This window comes from Brassica rapa, chromosome A04 (genome assembly GCF_000309985.2).
Source record: "Brassica rapa cultivar Chiifu-401-42 chromosome A04, CAAS_Brap_v3.01, whole genome shotgun sequence".
Taxonomy (NCBI): domain Eukaryota; kingdom Viridiplantae; phylum Streptophyta; class Magnoliopsida; order Brassicales; family Brassicaceae; genus Brassica; species Brassica rapa.
The window spans coordinates 17,451,994-17,464,293 of record NC_024798.2 but is presented as its reverse complement, the minus strand read 5'-3'; the positions used below and the strand labels follow the sequence as shown (position 1 = coordinate 17,464,293).

Here is a 12,300-nt window from a genome sequence, read left to right as displayed (position 1 = left end):
GTGTACTATACAGATGGATCTTTTCTTGGATATTCAAATGCGGTGTAAACAATGGGTTCATTCTATCTGGCCATATATAGAACTAATAATTTCGAATCGAGCAAAATGGATCCCTGGTTTGGACCAATATGGCAACTCTTTCTCTAATAAAAACCATTGAACCACCACAATGTGGTTGATTGAATCACTCTTGACTCCTCTATCTTTGACTGATCCTCTTATTGTAACTCCATGACCAAAAATCAACATCTCGTTTCCCAAAGAGAGCCCGCCCTGGATTATGTATCACAGACTTGCAAAGACTTGTGCCAGGTATTATTATGCATCCACGGGTATTATAATTTTTTAATGTTTAAAAATATTGTTAGGCTTGGGCGAAAACACAAACCAAAAGAATATTGAATTATGTAAGATGTATAAAATATACATGTTGGAGTACCCGGATTGTTATCAACCGGACTTGAATGGGTAATCCAAAAAATTTGAAGATCTGAATTGACTGAAAAACTTTTAATATCCGGAAAACGATTAGTTTGAAAACTTAGATCCAAAAATCTGAATTAATATCCGAAATAATTATTCAAAATCTAAATAAGGATTGCAAATGCTCAATTTCATGTTTAGTTGATATGATATCTAAAAATTCTGAATCCAAACTGAACTCGAAATAAGTTTGGATCCAAAATAGATCTTAGACAGAGTTATAAATATATCTAAAACTGAAATATAGTTAACTGAACCCGACCCAAACATATAAGAACCTAAGAGGATGAATCCGAACGCTATGGCTTAGATATTGCTGATCTTTTGGACTTCTAGAAACGATGTACTTTTGCTAATATATGACCAAATGTTAAACAACTCATAAACATACGTCGTCGTCGTCACATTAAGCAAGAAATAAAAGATGGATACTAGTTTTCAAGTAATGAAGTTTAGAAATTTGCAGGACTATCATCGAGTTGCTTCTCATCTTCAATCTCAACTTCAAGAATCTCAGGGATCCTCTGTTTCAAGTAGTTTCCGATACGAGCTAGAACCATTGCACGTGTGTGCCAAAACTTGCCTCGTAGACTTATCTTAACGAACGGTCCGTCTAGTTCCACTAACTCAACTTGTCCTGTTATCCCAACCGATAAATCGAAGAGTTGTGCAAGCTGGTATTATTACAAAACCGGCTCTTAGATTGAATACTTGGTATTGTAAACCGGTTCTAAATCTCTCCCGTACCAAATCAAGAACTATGGAAACGGTAAGAAAAAAAAAAAAAGCGTACCTCGACGCGAGCTTCGGATAGGACCAGACGGATATTATCCTCCGTTAAGTCCAGTGGCGGAAGTGAAACTCCGCCGCCGGAAACTGCCTTCACCGTCGTTAGTGTTCTTGCTCTTGGTGTCTCCGCTAAGATCATTCCTTCATACGTCAGCTTTATCATTCTAACATTCCTGAACCGTAGAGCAAGTACACTCCGGTTAACTGCTGACTTTCCGGTTTCACGTGATGCAAAATCCGGCGGAGGAGTACGGTGGTGGTACGGAAACGCCACCACTTCCATGGCCACTGTATGCAAATATCGTCTTACTGGTGCGGACTTGTGGTTTTTGATAAGTTGAAGGTGACGTGGCGAAACGTCAACCGTGTGTTTTCACTTCAATCAAGATCAACAATATGGGCTTGTTGGTTACAAAAACTTTATGGGCCGTAGGGTAGTTGTTTAAAAGCCCATAAAGAAAAATAGAATCTGTAGATAGATAAATGGTGGTGTCATCATTGACAATTCACGTGGATACAACTTGCAAGCTTACAATTGGTGAACTGGAAAAAATGGGAGATGAGGTGACATGGACATGTGTGGGCCTTCATTATCCACCGTCTCTTCCGTTTACACGCGCTTGTGCGAATCCTACAAAGAGACGTACGATAGCGTACACGTGAATATATGAAACGTGTGTATCAATGTAAGAATATACGCACATAATATAGTATGTAATACATGTATTATCATGTATATATACTAGTATTGGGTTTGAGAACGAGATGATTTTGCACGTATTGATTATTCAATGGAGCCAACTACTGTGGTCTCAAACTTATCGTTTTACAAACCGTCTCCAATAGTATTTTGAAGAAAAACATAAAAAAATATTTTAAAAAGAAAAAGACTTTCTCCAATAGTACTATTCATATATTCATTTTGATGAATAATACCACATCAAATTTGAAAAAATATTATTCACAGACTAACTTTGACGTTGGACGTTTTCATTTACAAATTGATCAAATACATTTTTATATAGTTATACTTGAAAATATAAATATATGTGTTTTGTATTTTAAGAATATGTTTTTAATTAAAAAATGAAAGAAACCATTAGAATAAAACTCATACTCATTTTAAAAGAAAAATAAAAATATTCATTGGAGATGTCTATACCAAACCGTGGGAGATTTGGGTTTAAAATAGCAATGAAGAAGTTATGGTAACTTTTTTGAACATTTTTATGGTAACTTATATGTTAATAAAACCTTTATATAAATGTTTTCTTATTCGATTCACAAAAGATCGTGCAAAATTATATACAAGTGTGTTTAATTTACCCTTAATTTAATATTAGATCAAAGTTTTGACTAGAAACGAGAGCGCATAGATATATGCATGGATCAAACCATTCTACATTTTCAGATAATAATGAAACGCAAAGCATATCAGTTTAATAATTGTCACTTTCAATAATAATAATGTTTATTTGAAATGTACTTAAAATTGGTGTTGAAATACATCTAACCCGTATGTCATCTCATTTTATAGAAAAATCACTACTTGTCTAAATGTATGTGTATGCATTAGAAAAACTGGGTGATCAGTGATGCTTTCATAAGAAAATATAATAAACCAATTAAAAACTAAACTTATTGACGCCTGTTGAGTCAAAGCTTGGCAGATCTAAAACCCAGGGCTTCTAAGTAACTTCGTTTTTAATAATTTTGAAAAATAATTCAAATATATGGCTTAATTAATCATATGGTTTAATTAATAACTTCCAGTGTGATCTCTTTTTAAACTAATAGAGAAAGACATTTAAAACATTTGATTAGTCTTATCTTTTCTTCGATTCTCTTGGTTTTTTAACATCACCTAAATTGTTTTTAGTGGTAGGTATAGTTTTGGGTTTGATTCCTTTTAGATGCAACTAAATATTTGTGAAAGTCTCTTAATTAGCCTAGTAATTAATGGTTTGATAGATTTTTATATATTATAAAATGGAAAATTTACCAGAAATTTCAGAATGGGTTTTATTAAATATCAAATTTATTAATCAAAATTTTCAGAATTTGCAGGTGTAGTTATTCATTGTGGTTGTGTGCTGTGGAAAACTTTGTTCATCGAAAATGTTGTACATGCAAAATTAATCGCTAATCCAATTGTTAAGAGAAAAGTTATATAGTGGAGTCACTGTCCCGGAAATTTCATTGATATTGCATATATTGAAAATAGTAAATCATCATTTATAATATAAATGATGTAATGAACCAGTGTTAAAAATTGTTTTTAGTGGACATTAAAAATTTGCATTGTTATTATTAAATTTTGCAAAAATACAACGCTGCGTAATCCTTGGACTGTTGCATTGAAAACAAGTTTTGTTTAGTGAATTTTATTGCTCGAGATTTGATACCATTTAAGTGTTATCTTGGGATTGATGCATATGTGAGATTATTTTAGTATATACGAATGCCTCCATCACAACTACAAGTCTCAAGGGTCTATGAAATTACTCCAGACATGCATGCAACTAAATTTCAAAAATATATATATAATCAGCTTGGACTTATTTTAACTTGTAAAACTACGACGCGTTAAACCCAACTCGACTCAACCTGCGTCAATTTATTTATTCGAAACTACCTGATATATTATTGCTTGTGGTTTAGAAATTAGAATCGGAGTTGGTTTCATTAGAAACAGTTGGAGTTGGTCTTTTTTAAGTCAAATGTAACATTGGTTTAATATCAATTAAGCAGCTTAATCTAAGATGACCCAACCTGATGTTCTTTTATAACGGTATAAGGAAACAAAACATTGCTCATTTCTTCACTTCAAAGATCGTGTTTTCATGGTTTCGTAAAATTACCTAGTAGATTTGTAGGGAAGACGTCTGACCGAGATTAGAGTTTTCATTCAATTTGTATGAATTTGTTAGTTCATGAATGCATTCTCTTTAAAAGGATTATACGTTTTACCTTATAAAGACGTTTTGAATTCGATTATTGTTGGAATTAGATTAAGATGTCACAAGGCATTGAGATGAAAGGTTTGGAGGTGAATATCCAATGCAAGATCCGCAACGAAATAAAGATTTTAATGTAGTGAAATTTGAATCATTTATCTTTTTATTCATATGGGTTGTAATAAAGACATTTTGTAGTATTATTTGATTTCTAAGATCAGGCCATATAAACAACTATGACAAGAGTTATATATATCATGGTTCTTATTAAACATTTATATAAAATATGAAACATTTTCATAGCTATCTCATTATCACAACTGATGTTTAATAATATAAAAGTTAGGTACTAAGATTTTGGTAAGAAAACTGGAAAGCAAACGATTTTACACCAAAATATTCCATTCCTAACTTGTCGAAGTGGCCAATTCAACTCAAAAGAATCAGAATATTATTTAATAGAAGAGAAGATGAAGACGAATAAGAGTAAGAGAAGCGTGGCCAATGTAGCAAGTAGCCTCCTATGGTGCATCACTTATCTTGGCCGAACATTTTAAATAATGTCAAATATCACCTAACTAGATTTGAAAACTTTATTGGATATACATGTAGCTGTAGTAGTGGCTATAAACCTACTCAAAAAATGTCTTATGTCCAATAAAATTAAATTTTACAAAATTAAATTATAGCAAACTCGTCAAATGCACAAACGTTAATTTAATTTAAATGGTTACTACTGGAATTAATTGTTGAAAAACCATTCTTCATTTTGGATTTAATTTTTTTAATGGTTTATTTTATTTGTATGTAAAATAATATATTTTCGGATGTTTCGATTTAGGCTTTAAATTAATGATGAGTTCGACCTTAGAAGGCATAGTAGCTCTTCAATTATTAGTCTGGACCTGAAATCTATTGATTTATATATAGTCCAGGACTAGGAAGTATTGGAATCTATAATTCATAAAAGATACTTACCAGGGACTAGGGAGATCCATATTAACCATTATCCATATACTCCACTTATCCAAATTAAGTATCATGCACATGTAAGAAAGTAACCACTTGGTTTTGTTAATATGTTTCACATGTTTTTCTTTTCTTAATTTGCCGCCTTAATCTTGTTCTAATTAACCAGTGGGTGGAATCTAACAATTATAGTGCACAAAGTTATTTTTTTATACGTATATTTTATTTGAAAATGTTATCGAAAAAGATTATTGAGGTCCCAGTTCGAGTGCAAAGGTGCTTTTCTGTTCTTATAGTTTAATCATTGCGTGGCAAGCAACATGAACCTCCTAATGTGTCTTTACCAACAAAATAAATCATCCTAAATGATTATTATAACCAATTTCTAGCGTATTTAATATTTGTCACATTTTTAAATTATAATATACAGTTTTTAAAAGGTTATAATTTAAATACAAAAATAGTGTCAGAAAATTCATATTAAGTTTGAGTTTCAATAAATTACTATGATTCTTACACAACTAATGGTCGTTTTTGTTAGTCACCATGGTTAATGATCTTTTTTTTTTACCATAGTTAATGGTCTCTTAGCTCGAACTCTAAAGTTTCACAATTTCAATTCAGAAATACATTTTTGATTTTATTATGTTATACTGTATAAATTTTGTAGAGTAGCAACTCCGTTGACAAAATAAACCTTAATTTTTATCTTTCCATGGAAAATAAAAAATCAAATATTTTTATTTATCCCACCGTAAAAAAGAAAATCCAAATTTTAATTTTTTTGACAAAAACAAAGTATAAAAGAAAAACTTCAGAAAGTCCACATCGACCGGTGATAGGTGAGTTATTCAGTGCCTTTCCATTCAATAGTTTACTCACGATCGCCACATGGGACCCATATTCCCCAGTCACATCACATTGTCCTTAATACGGCACCGTAATCAGAACAATATTATGAAGACTTTAAGCATTTAAAGCAAATCTACTTGGTCAATTCGCAATTTTAATTCATGGCTAAATCACTTTAACTCAAAGCAATGGTTCCCAAAAATATCCATTTTATTTTAATTCTAATTAGAATAATCAGCATTTTAAACTATACATTATTTTAAAATAAAGGACATTGTCTAGAAAATAAATATATTAGAAGAGATTTTTTTTGAATTACTCGATCAGTTAAATGAGTTATATAGATCATCAGTCAATGTATGACTTTTGACTAATTTCTTTGAATTTCCAAAGTTTAATTATATTAGTACATCTCACATTGTTTGTAGATGATCACAAATTGATGTTAATTATATGAACTGAAAACTTTCCTAGATTTTATATTCTTTAAACATGTTACATGTTTGGTCTAGATAACCATAACCCAAAATGTCACAATCGGTAAATCTAGAAAAGCTTTATTCCATGGAAATTTTTTGTTGTGGAAGAAAATAATTTTAAAAATCTATCACTTTCCCTGGCCTGTAAAAGCTTGCCACTTTCTACTTTTTTCCACAACTTTCTTTTTCAATTACAAAATTGATGTTCTTGGCACTGAACAAAATGGACAAAGAAAAAAAAAAGCTGAAAAAACCACAAGGCACAAGCTTCTACTATTAAAGATATAGATAGAGAGAGAGAAGCTGTAATAGCAAACACAGTAGAGAGAGAGAGAAGGCATGCTTGTCGGCCATAAGAGCTTCAAGCCAAAGCAAAACTTGCTTATACTTTCCATAATAATCAAAAATCCTTATTGGAATATACACTCATCGATTCTCATCACTATCTCTTTTTTCTAGCTTCTCTTTTAATTCTTGGGATCGTGGGAGCTATCTATAAAGTTTATTGGATTTAAAAGCTCCTTTATTTTCTGATTCTGCTTGATTCCCAGATCAAAGATGATCTCTTTTTGATTCCCACAACATCAAATGAGATCTCTTTCTCTCTGAGAGTTTTAATTTGAGGAATCAAAAAGACAAAAGCTGGGAGAGATATTCTAAAACCCTTTTACACAAGTAAGAAAAGTCATTTCATTTCTTAAAAGATTCCTTTTTTTGTTCTCCTGTTGCAAAATCATAGATCTAAGCTGTAGGGTTAATGCTCTGTTTCCTTTTGGAATTAAAAAGATTTGATTTTTTTTTTTAACTGTGAATCTATGTGGTTGCAGGTGCTGAGTTTTTATCAATGAGGATTAAAACAGAACCAAAACCAATGTTTGGTGGAGTTTTGTTTCTTTTAACACTTCTGGTCTGGACATCAGAATGTCTGAACAGAGATGGTCAGTTTCTATTGGAGCTGAAGAACAGAGGATTTCAAGATTCGTTCAACCGTCTCCGCAACTGGAACGGCATTGATGAGACGCCGTGTAACTGGATAGGAGTGAACTGCAGCAACAATCTGGTAGTGACATCTCTTGACTTAAGCTCCATGAATCTCACTGGTGTATTAGCCCCAAGCATTGGCGGTTTGGTTAACTTGGTTTATCTCAGCCTCGCTTATAACGAGTTAACCGGAGACATTCCTAAGGAGATTGGGAACTGTTCTAATCTAGAAGTTATGTTTCTGAACAACAACCAGTTCGGTGGTTCTATACCTGTCGAGATCAAGAAACTGTCCGCTCTGAGAAGCTTCAACATTTGTAATAACAAACTCTCCGGTCCTTTGCCTGAAGAGATTGGCGATTTACATAATCTAGAAGAGCTTGTGGCTTACACCAACAACTTAACCGGTCCACTGCCTCGTTCTATAGGGAGACTCACCAAGCTGACTACGTTTCGCGCAGGGCAAAACGAGTTCTCTGGAGAGCTTCCTAACGAGATTGGTCAATGCCTCAACTTGAAGCTGCTCGGCCTCGCGCAGAATCTCATCTCCGGAGAGCTTCCCAAGGAGATTGGGAAGCTCGTTAAACTCCAGGAGGTGATTCTCTGGCAGAACAAGTTCTCAGGGTCGATTCCTAAAGAGATTGGGAACCTCACAAGGCTTGAGATACTTGCTTTGTACGTTAACTCGTTCGTTGGACCGATACCTTCAGAGATTGGTAACATGAAGTCATTGAAGAAGCTTTACCTCTACCAAAACCAGTTGAATGGGACTATCCCAAGGGAGATTGGGAACCTAACGAGAGCTATGGAGATCGATTTTTCGGAGAATATGCTGACTGGTGAGATCCCAGTTGAGTTAAGCAAGATCAGTGAGCTGAAGCTGTTGTATTTGTTTCAGAACAAGTTAACCGGAACCATACCGAACGAGCTTAGTGACTTAAAGAATCTTGTGAAGCTTGATCTCTCAATTAACTCCTTAACCGGTCCTATACCGTCCGGTTTTCAGAATCTCACTTCAATGCGTCAGCTTCAGCTCTTCCACAACTCCCTCAGCGGTGTGATCCCTCAGGGTCTTGGCACGTACAGTCCTCTATGGGTTGTTGACTTCTCAGAGAATCAGCTCTCGGGGAAGATACCGCCTTCTATATGTAACCAATCGAATCTCATCTTATTGAATCTCGGTTCAAACCGGATATTCGGAGAAATCCCGCCGGGTGTGCTGACCTGCAAACCGCTCCAGCAGCTTAGAGTAGTTGGGAACCGACTAACCGGTCGGTTCCCAACCGATTTATGCAAGCTTGTTAATCTCTCAGCTATAGAGCTGGATCAAAACCGGTTTAGCGGACCGTTACCGGCCAAGATAGAGATTTGCCAGAAGCTTCAAAGGCTTCACCTCGCAGCTAACCGGTTCTCCTCAAGCCTACCGAAAGAAATCAGCAAACTCTCCAACTTAGTCACTTTCAACGTCTCCTCAAACTCTCTAACCGGACCGATCCCTTCGGAGATCTCCAACTGCAAGATGCTTCAACGACTCGACCTGAGCAGGAACAGTTTCATCGGTCATTTACCATGCGAGCTTGGAAGCTTACATCAGCTAGAGATCCTCAGACTCAACGACAATAGATTATCCGGCAACATACCGTTCACCATCGGTAACCTCACTCATCTAACCGAGCTTCAGATGGGTGGAAACTTGTTTTCAGGGAGCATACCGCCTCAGCTAGGCTCACTATCAAGTCTCCAAATCGCGATGAACTTGAGCTACAACGACTTCAGCGGCGAGATACCGCCCGAGCTCGGGAATCTTTATCTACTTATGTACCTTTCTCTTAACAACAACCACTTGAGCGGCGAGATCCCGACTACTTTCGAGAACTTATCGAGCTTACTAGGCTGCAACTTCTCCTACAACAACTTGACCGGACCGCTTCCGCTCACGCCGCTCTTTCAAAACATGACTCTAACCAGCTTCCTCGGAGATAAAGGACTCTGCGGCGGGCATCTGAGAAGCTGCGACTCTAACCTCTCTTCCTGGAGTAACCTTTCGCCTCTTAGATCAGGCTCGGCGCGTCGCCGGAGGATCATTGTCATCTTGTCTTCCATCGTCGGTGGCATATCTCTTTTCCTCATAGCTATCGTTGTTCATTTCCTTAGACAACACCCTGTGGAGGCTACAAAGCCTCCTTACGTGCGCGACAAGGAACCGTTTTTCGAAGAATCTGACATCTACTTCGTCCCGAAAGAACGGTTCACTGTTAAAGACATCCTCGAAGCGACGAAAGGGTTCCACGAAAGCTACATTATAGGTAAAGGAGCGTGCGGGACGGTTTACAAAGCGGTTATGCCATCGGGTAAAACCATCGCGGTTAAAAAGTTAGGATCGAATAGAGAAGGCGGTAATAATAACAATACGGATAACAGTTTCCGCGCGGAGATTCTTACTCTAGGAAAGATCAGGCACAGGAACATTGTGAGGCTGTACAGTTTCTGTTACCACCAGGGCTCGAACTCGAATCTCTTGCTGTACGAGTACATGTCTCGAGGAAGCTTAGGTGAGATTCTGCACGGAGGGAAGTCGTATGGTCTTGACTGGCCGACTCGGTTTGGGATCGCGCTCGGTGCGGCGGAAGGGCTTGCTTACTTGCATCATGATTGTAAACCGAGGATCATTCATCGAGACATCAAGTCTAACAACATTTTGCTTGATGAGAACTTTGAAGCTCATGTTGGAGATTTTGGTTTGGCTAAGGTCATTGACATGCCAGTGTCCAAATCTGTCTCAGCCGTCGCTGGTTCATATGGTTACATTGCTCCCGGTATGTTCCTACCGTTTAGAAATTTATATTCTGAGTTAACTAATCTCAAAACCGGCTTGTTCCTACGGTTTAGAGATTTAGATTCTGAATTGACCGTGGCTAATCTCAAAACCGGTTTGGTTTTACGGTTTAGAGAATTAGTTAACCGGGTTTAATCTCAAAACCGGTATTTTTTTACGGTTTAGACATTTAGATTCTGAGTTAACCGGGGCTATGTTGTTGCGGTTTAGACATTTAGATTCTGAATTAACGGATGTTAATCTCAAAACGTTAATGATCTTACGGTTTAGACAATTAGATTCTGGGATAACCGGTAATTTCAAACAAGTATGCTCTTACGGTTTAGATATTTAGATTCTTAGTTAACCGGACTTAACCTCAAAATCGGTTTATTTTGTTTTGCAGAGTATGCATACACAATGAAAGTAACGGAGAAATGCGATATCTACAGCTTCGGAGTTGTACTTCTTGAGTTGTTAACCGGAAAGACTCCGGTTCAACCGATTGACCAAGGTGGAGATCTTGCCACGTGGACAAGAAACCATATCAGAGATCATTCGTTGACAAGTGAGATACTTGATCCTTATCTAACGAAAGTAGAAGACGATGTGATTCTTGCTCACATGATCACGGTTACGAAAATTGCTGTGCTCTGTACTAAAGCTTCGCCGTCGGATCGACCTACGATGAGGGAAGTAGTGTTGATGCTGATAGAGTCTGGAGAACGTGCGGGGAAAGTGATTGTGTCCGCCACGTGCGGCGATTTACCTCCACCGGTGCAGTCGTGTTAACTTAGTTGGTTTCTGTATAGATTAAATATGATTTGTATAGTCACTATAGAAGAAAGAAAGCATGAGCATACGTATAAATCATTCCTAGTTGGTTGAAAACTTGAAATAATATTAGAATTTTTTCTTTGTTTGCAACTCAACAAAATAATTCAAGATAAAAAAAAATTGTTTCTAATGAAAGGTAAAAATAAAATTTTAAAAATAAAACTAGTATATTTTGCATGTTGAAGTAATCAAATTGATATGTTAGATAAAGAACTTGTAATTTGATAATTCTATACAAAGCAAAAAAATTCATAGTGTTTTTGTTTGTAGAACATATTCACTTTTTTAGAACAATTTCACTTTATTTTTAATATATATGACGTTTTAGAGAATTCTTTTCGCTTCAAATTAGATGAAATTTTCAGTTTTCAAAAAGTTTATTTGTTTTTTCTTTTTATATAACTATTTATATTTTCCAGTTAACGTTTTTATTGGTTGAATTATAATTGGATGAATAGTTAATAATGTTTTGGTTAGATAAAATTGAAAATTATTATTTTTTCTTTAATTTGTGTGAACCAATCTAAATATCAAAGTAATAAAAATGAAAATAGTATCATTCAGTTGACGTTTTAGTACATCTATATTTGTAATATGCTATATTTTTCTCTATTATATAGATTACAATTATTTTATATGTCAAATTATTTTTCAGTTTAGGGGAATGATGTTAAATATATATTGTTAAATATATTTAAATCTAGTTATATGATTATAAATGAATTCTATTATATGTTTTAGAATGGTATTAATTTGATAAAGTTGTTAATAATATTAAAGAACAATTACAAGTTGTGATACTTTTTTGACATCATCAAAATAATAACATTAATCATATGTTATGGTTGCATAACATAATATTTAAAATAATATACATGATCATATATATATATAATCATATATTATGATTGCATAACATATGATTTTTTTTGATAATGATGTGACCTGCAAAATAGTTAATAGCCTACAAAATAGTTATATGATGTTAATAATTATTAGATTAATAGGTAAAAAAAAAAATTTTAATATAAACAAGTTGGTATATTTAATTATATTTAATTTATTGGTTTTGAATACATATTTTTGAATTTAGTATATATTAACAGTAAACAAATTTGAGATTTGAGATTAAAAAAAA

The 12,300-nt window shown here is 34.7% G+C and overlaps 2 protein-coding genes across 2 annotated transcripts; one reads left to right on the top strand and one right to left on the bottom strand.

Moving 5' to 3' along the window:
• Window positions 1-813: 813 nt before the first annotated feature.
• Window positions 814-1,592, bottom strand: LOC103865249. The gene is made up of 2 exons (XM_009143044.3): window positions 1,277-1,592; window positions 814-1,157 (listed from the first exon to the last, which is right to left on the bottom strand). The coding sequence occupies exons 1-2, from the start codon at window positions 1,553-1,555 to the stop codon at window positions 936-938; spliced, it is 501 nt and encodes a 166-aa protein (XP_009141292.1). The 5' UTR covers window positions 1,556-1,592; the 3' UTR covers window positions 814-935.
• A 235-nt stretch (window positions 1,593-1,827) lies between these two features.
• LOC103865248 (probable leucine-rich repeat receptor-like protein kinase At2g33170) lies at window positions 1,828-11,252 on the top strand. Its single transcript, XM_009143043.3, has 3 exons — window positions 1,828-7,204; window positions 7,357-10,326; window positions 10,732-11,252. Exons 2-3 carry the CDS (start codon window positions 7,374-7,376, stop codon window positions 11,115-11,117), a joined length of 3,339 nt encoding a protein of 1,112 aa, XP_009141291.1. The 5' UTR covers window positions 1,828-7,204; window positions 7,357-7,373; the 3' UTR covers window positions 11,118-11,252.
• Window positions 11,253-12,300: the final 1,048 nt, after the last annotated feature.

Coding starts and splice junctions, on each gene's coding strand:
- LOC103865249 (XM_009143044.3), bottom strand. CDS start 1,555: ATGGAAGTGGTGGCGTTTCCGTACCACCACCGTACTCCTCCGCCGGAT. Junction 1,158..1,276: donor TATCCGAAGCTCGCGTCGAG/GTACGCTTTTTT, acceptor TAATAATACCAG/CTTGCACAACTCTTCGATTT.
- LOC103865248 (XM_009143043.3), top strand. CDS start 7,374: ATGAGGATTAAAACAGAACCAAAACCAATGTTTGGTGGAGTTTTGTTT. Junction 10,327..10,731: donor ATATGGTTACATTGCTCCCG/GTATGTTCCTAC, acceptor TTTGTTTTGCAG/AGTATGCATACACAATGAAA.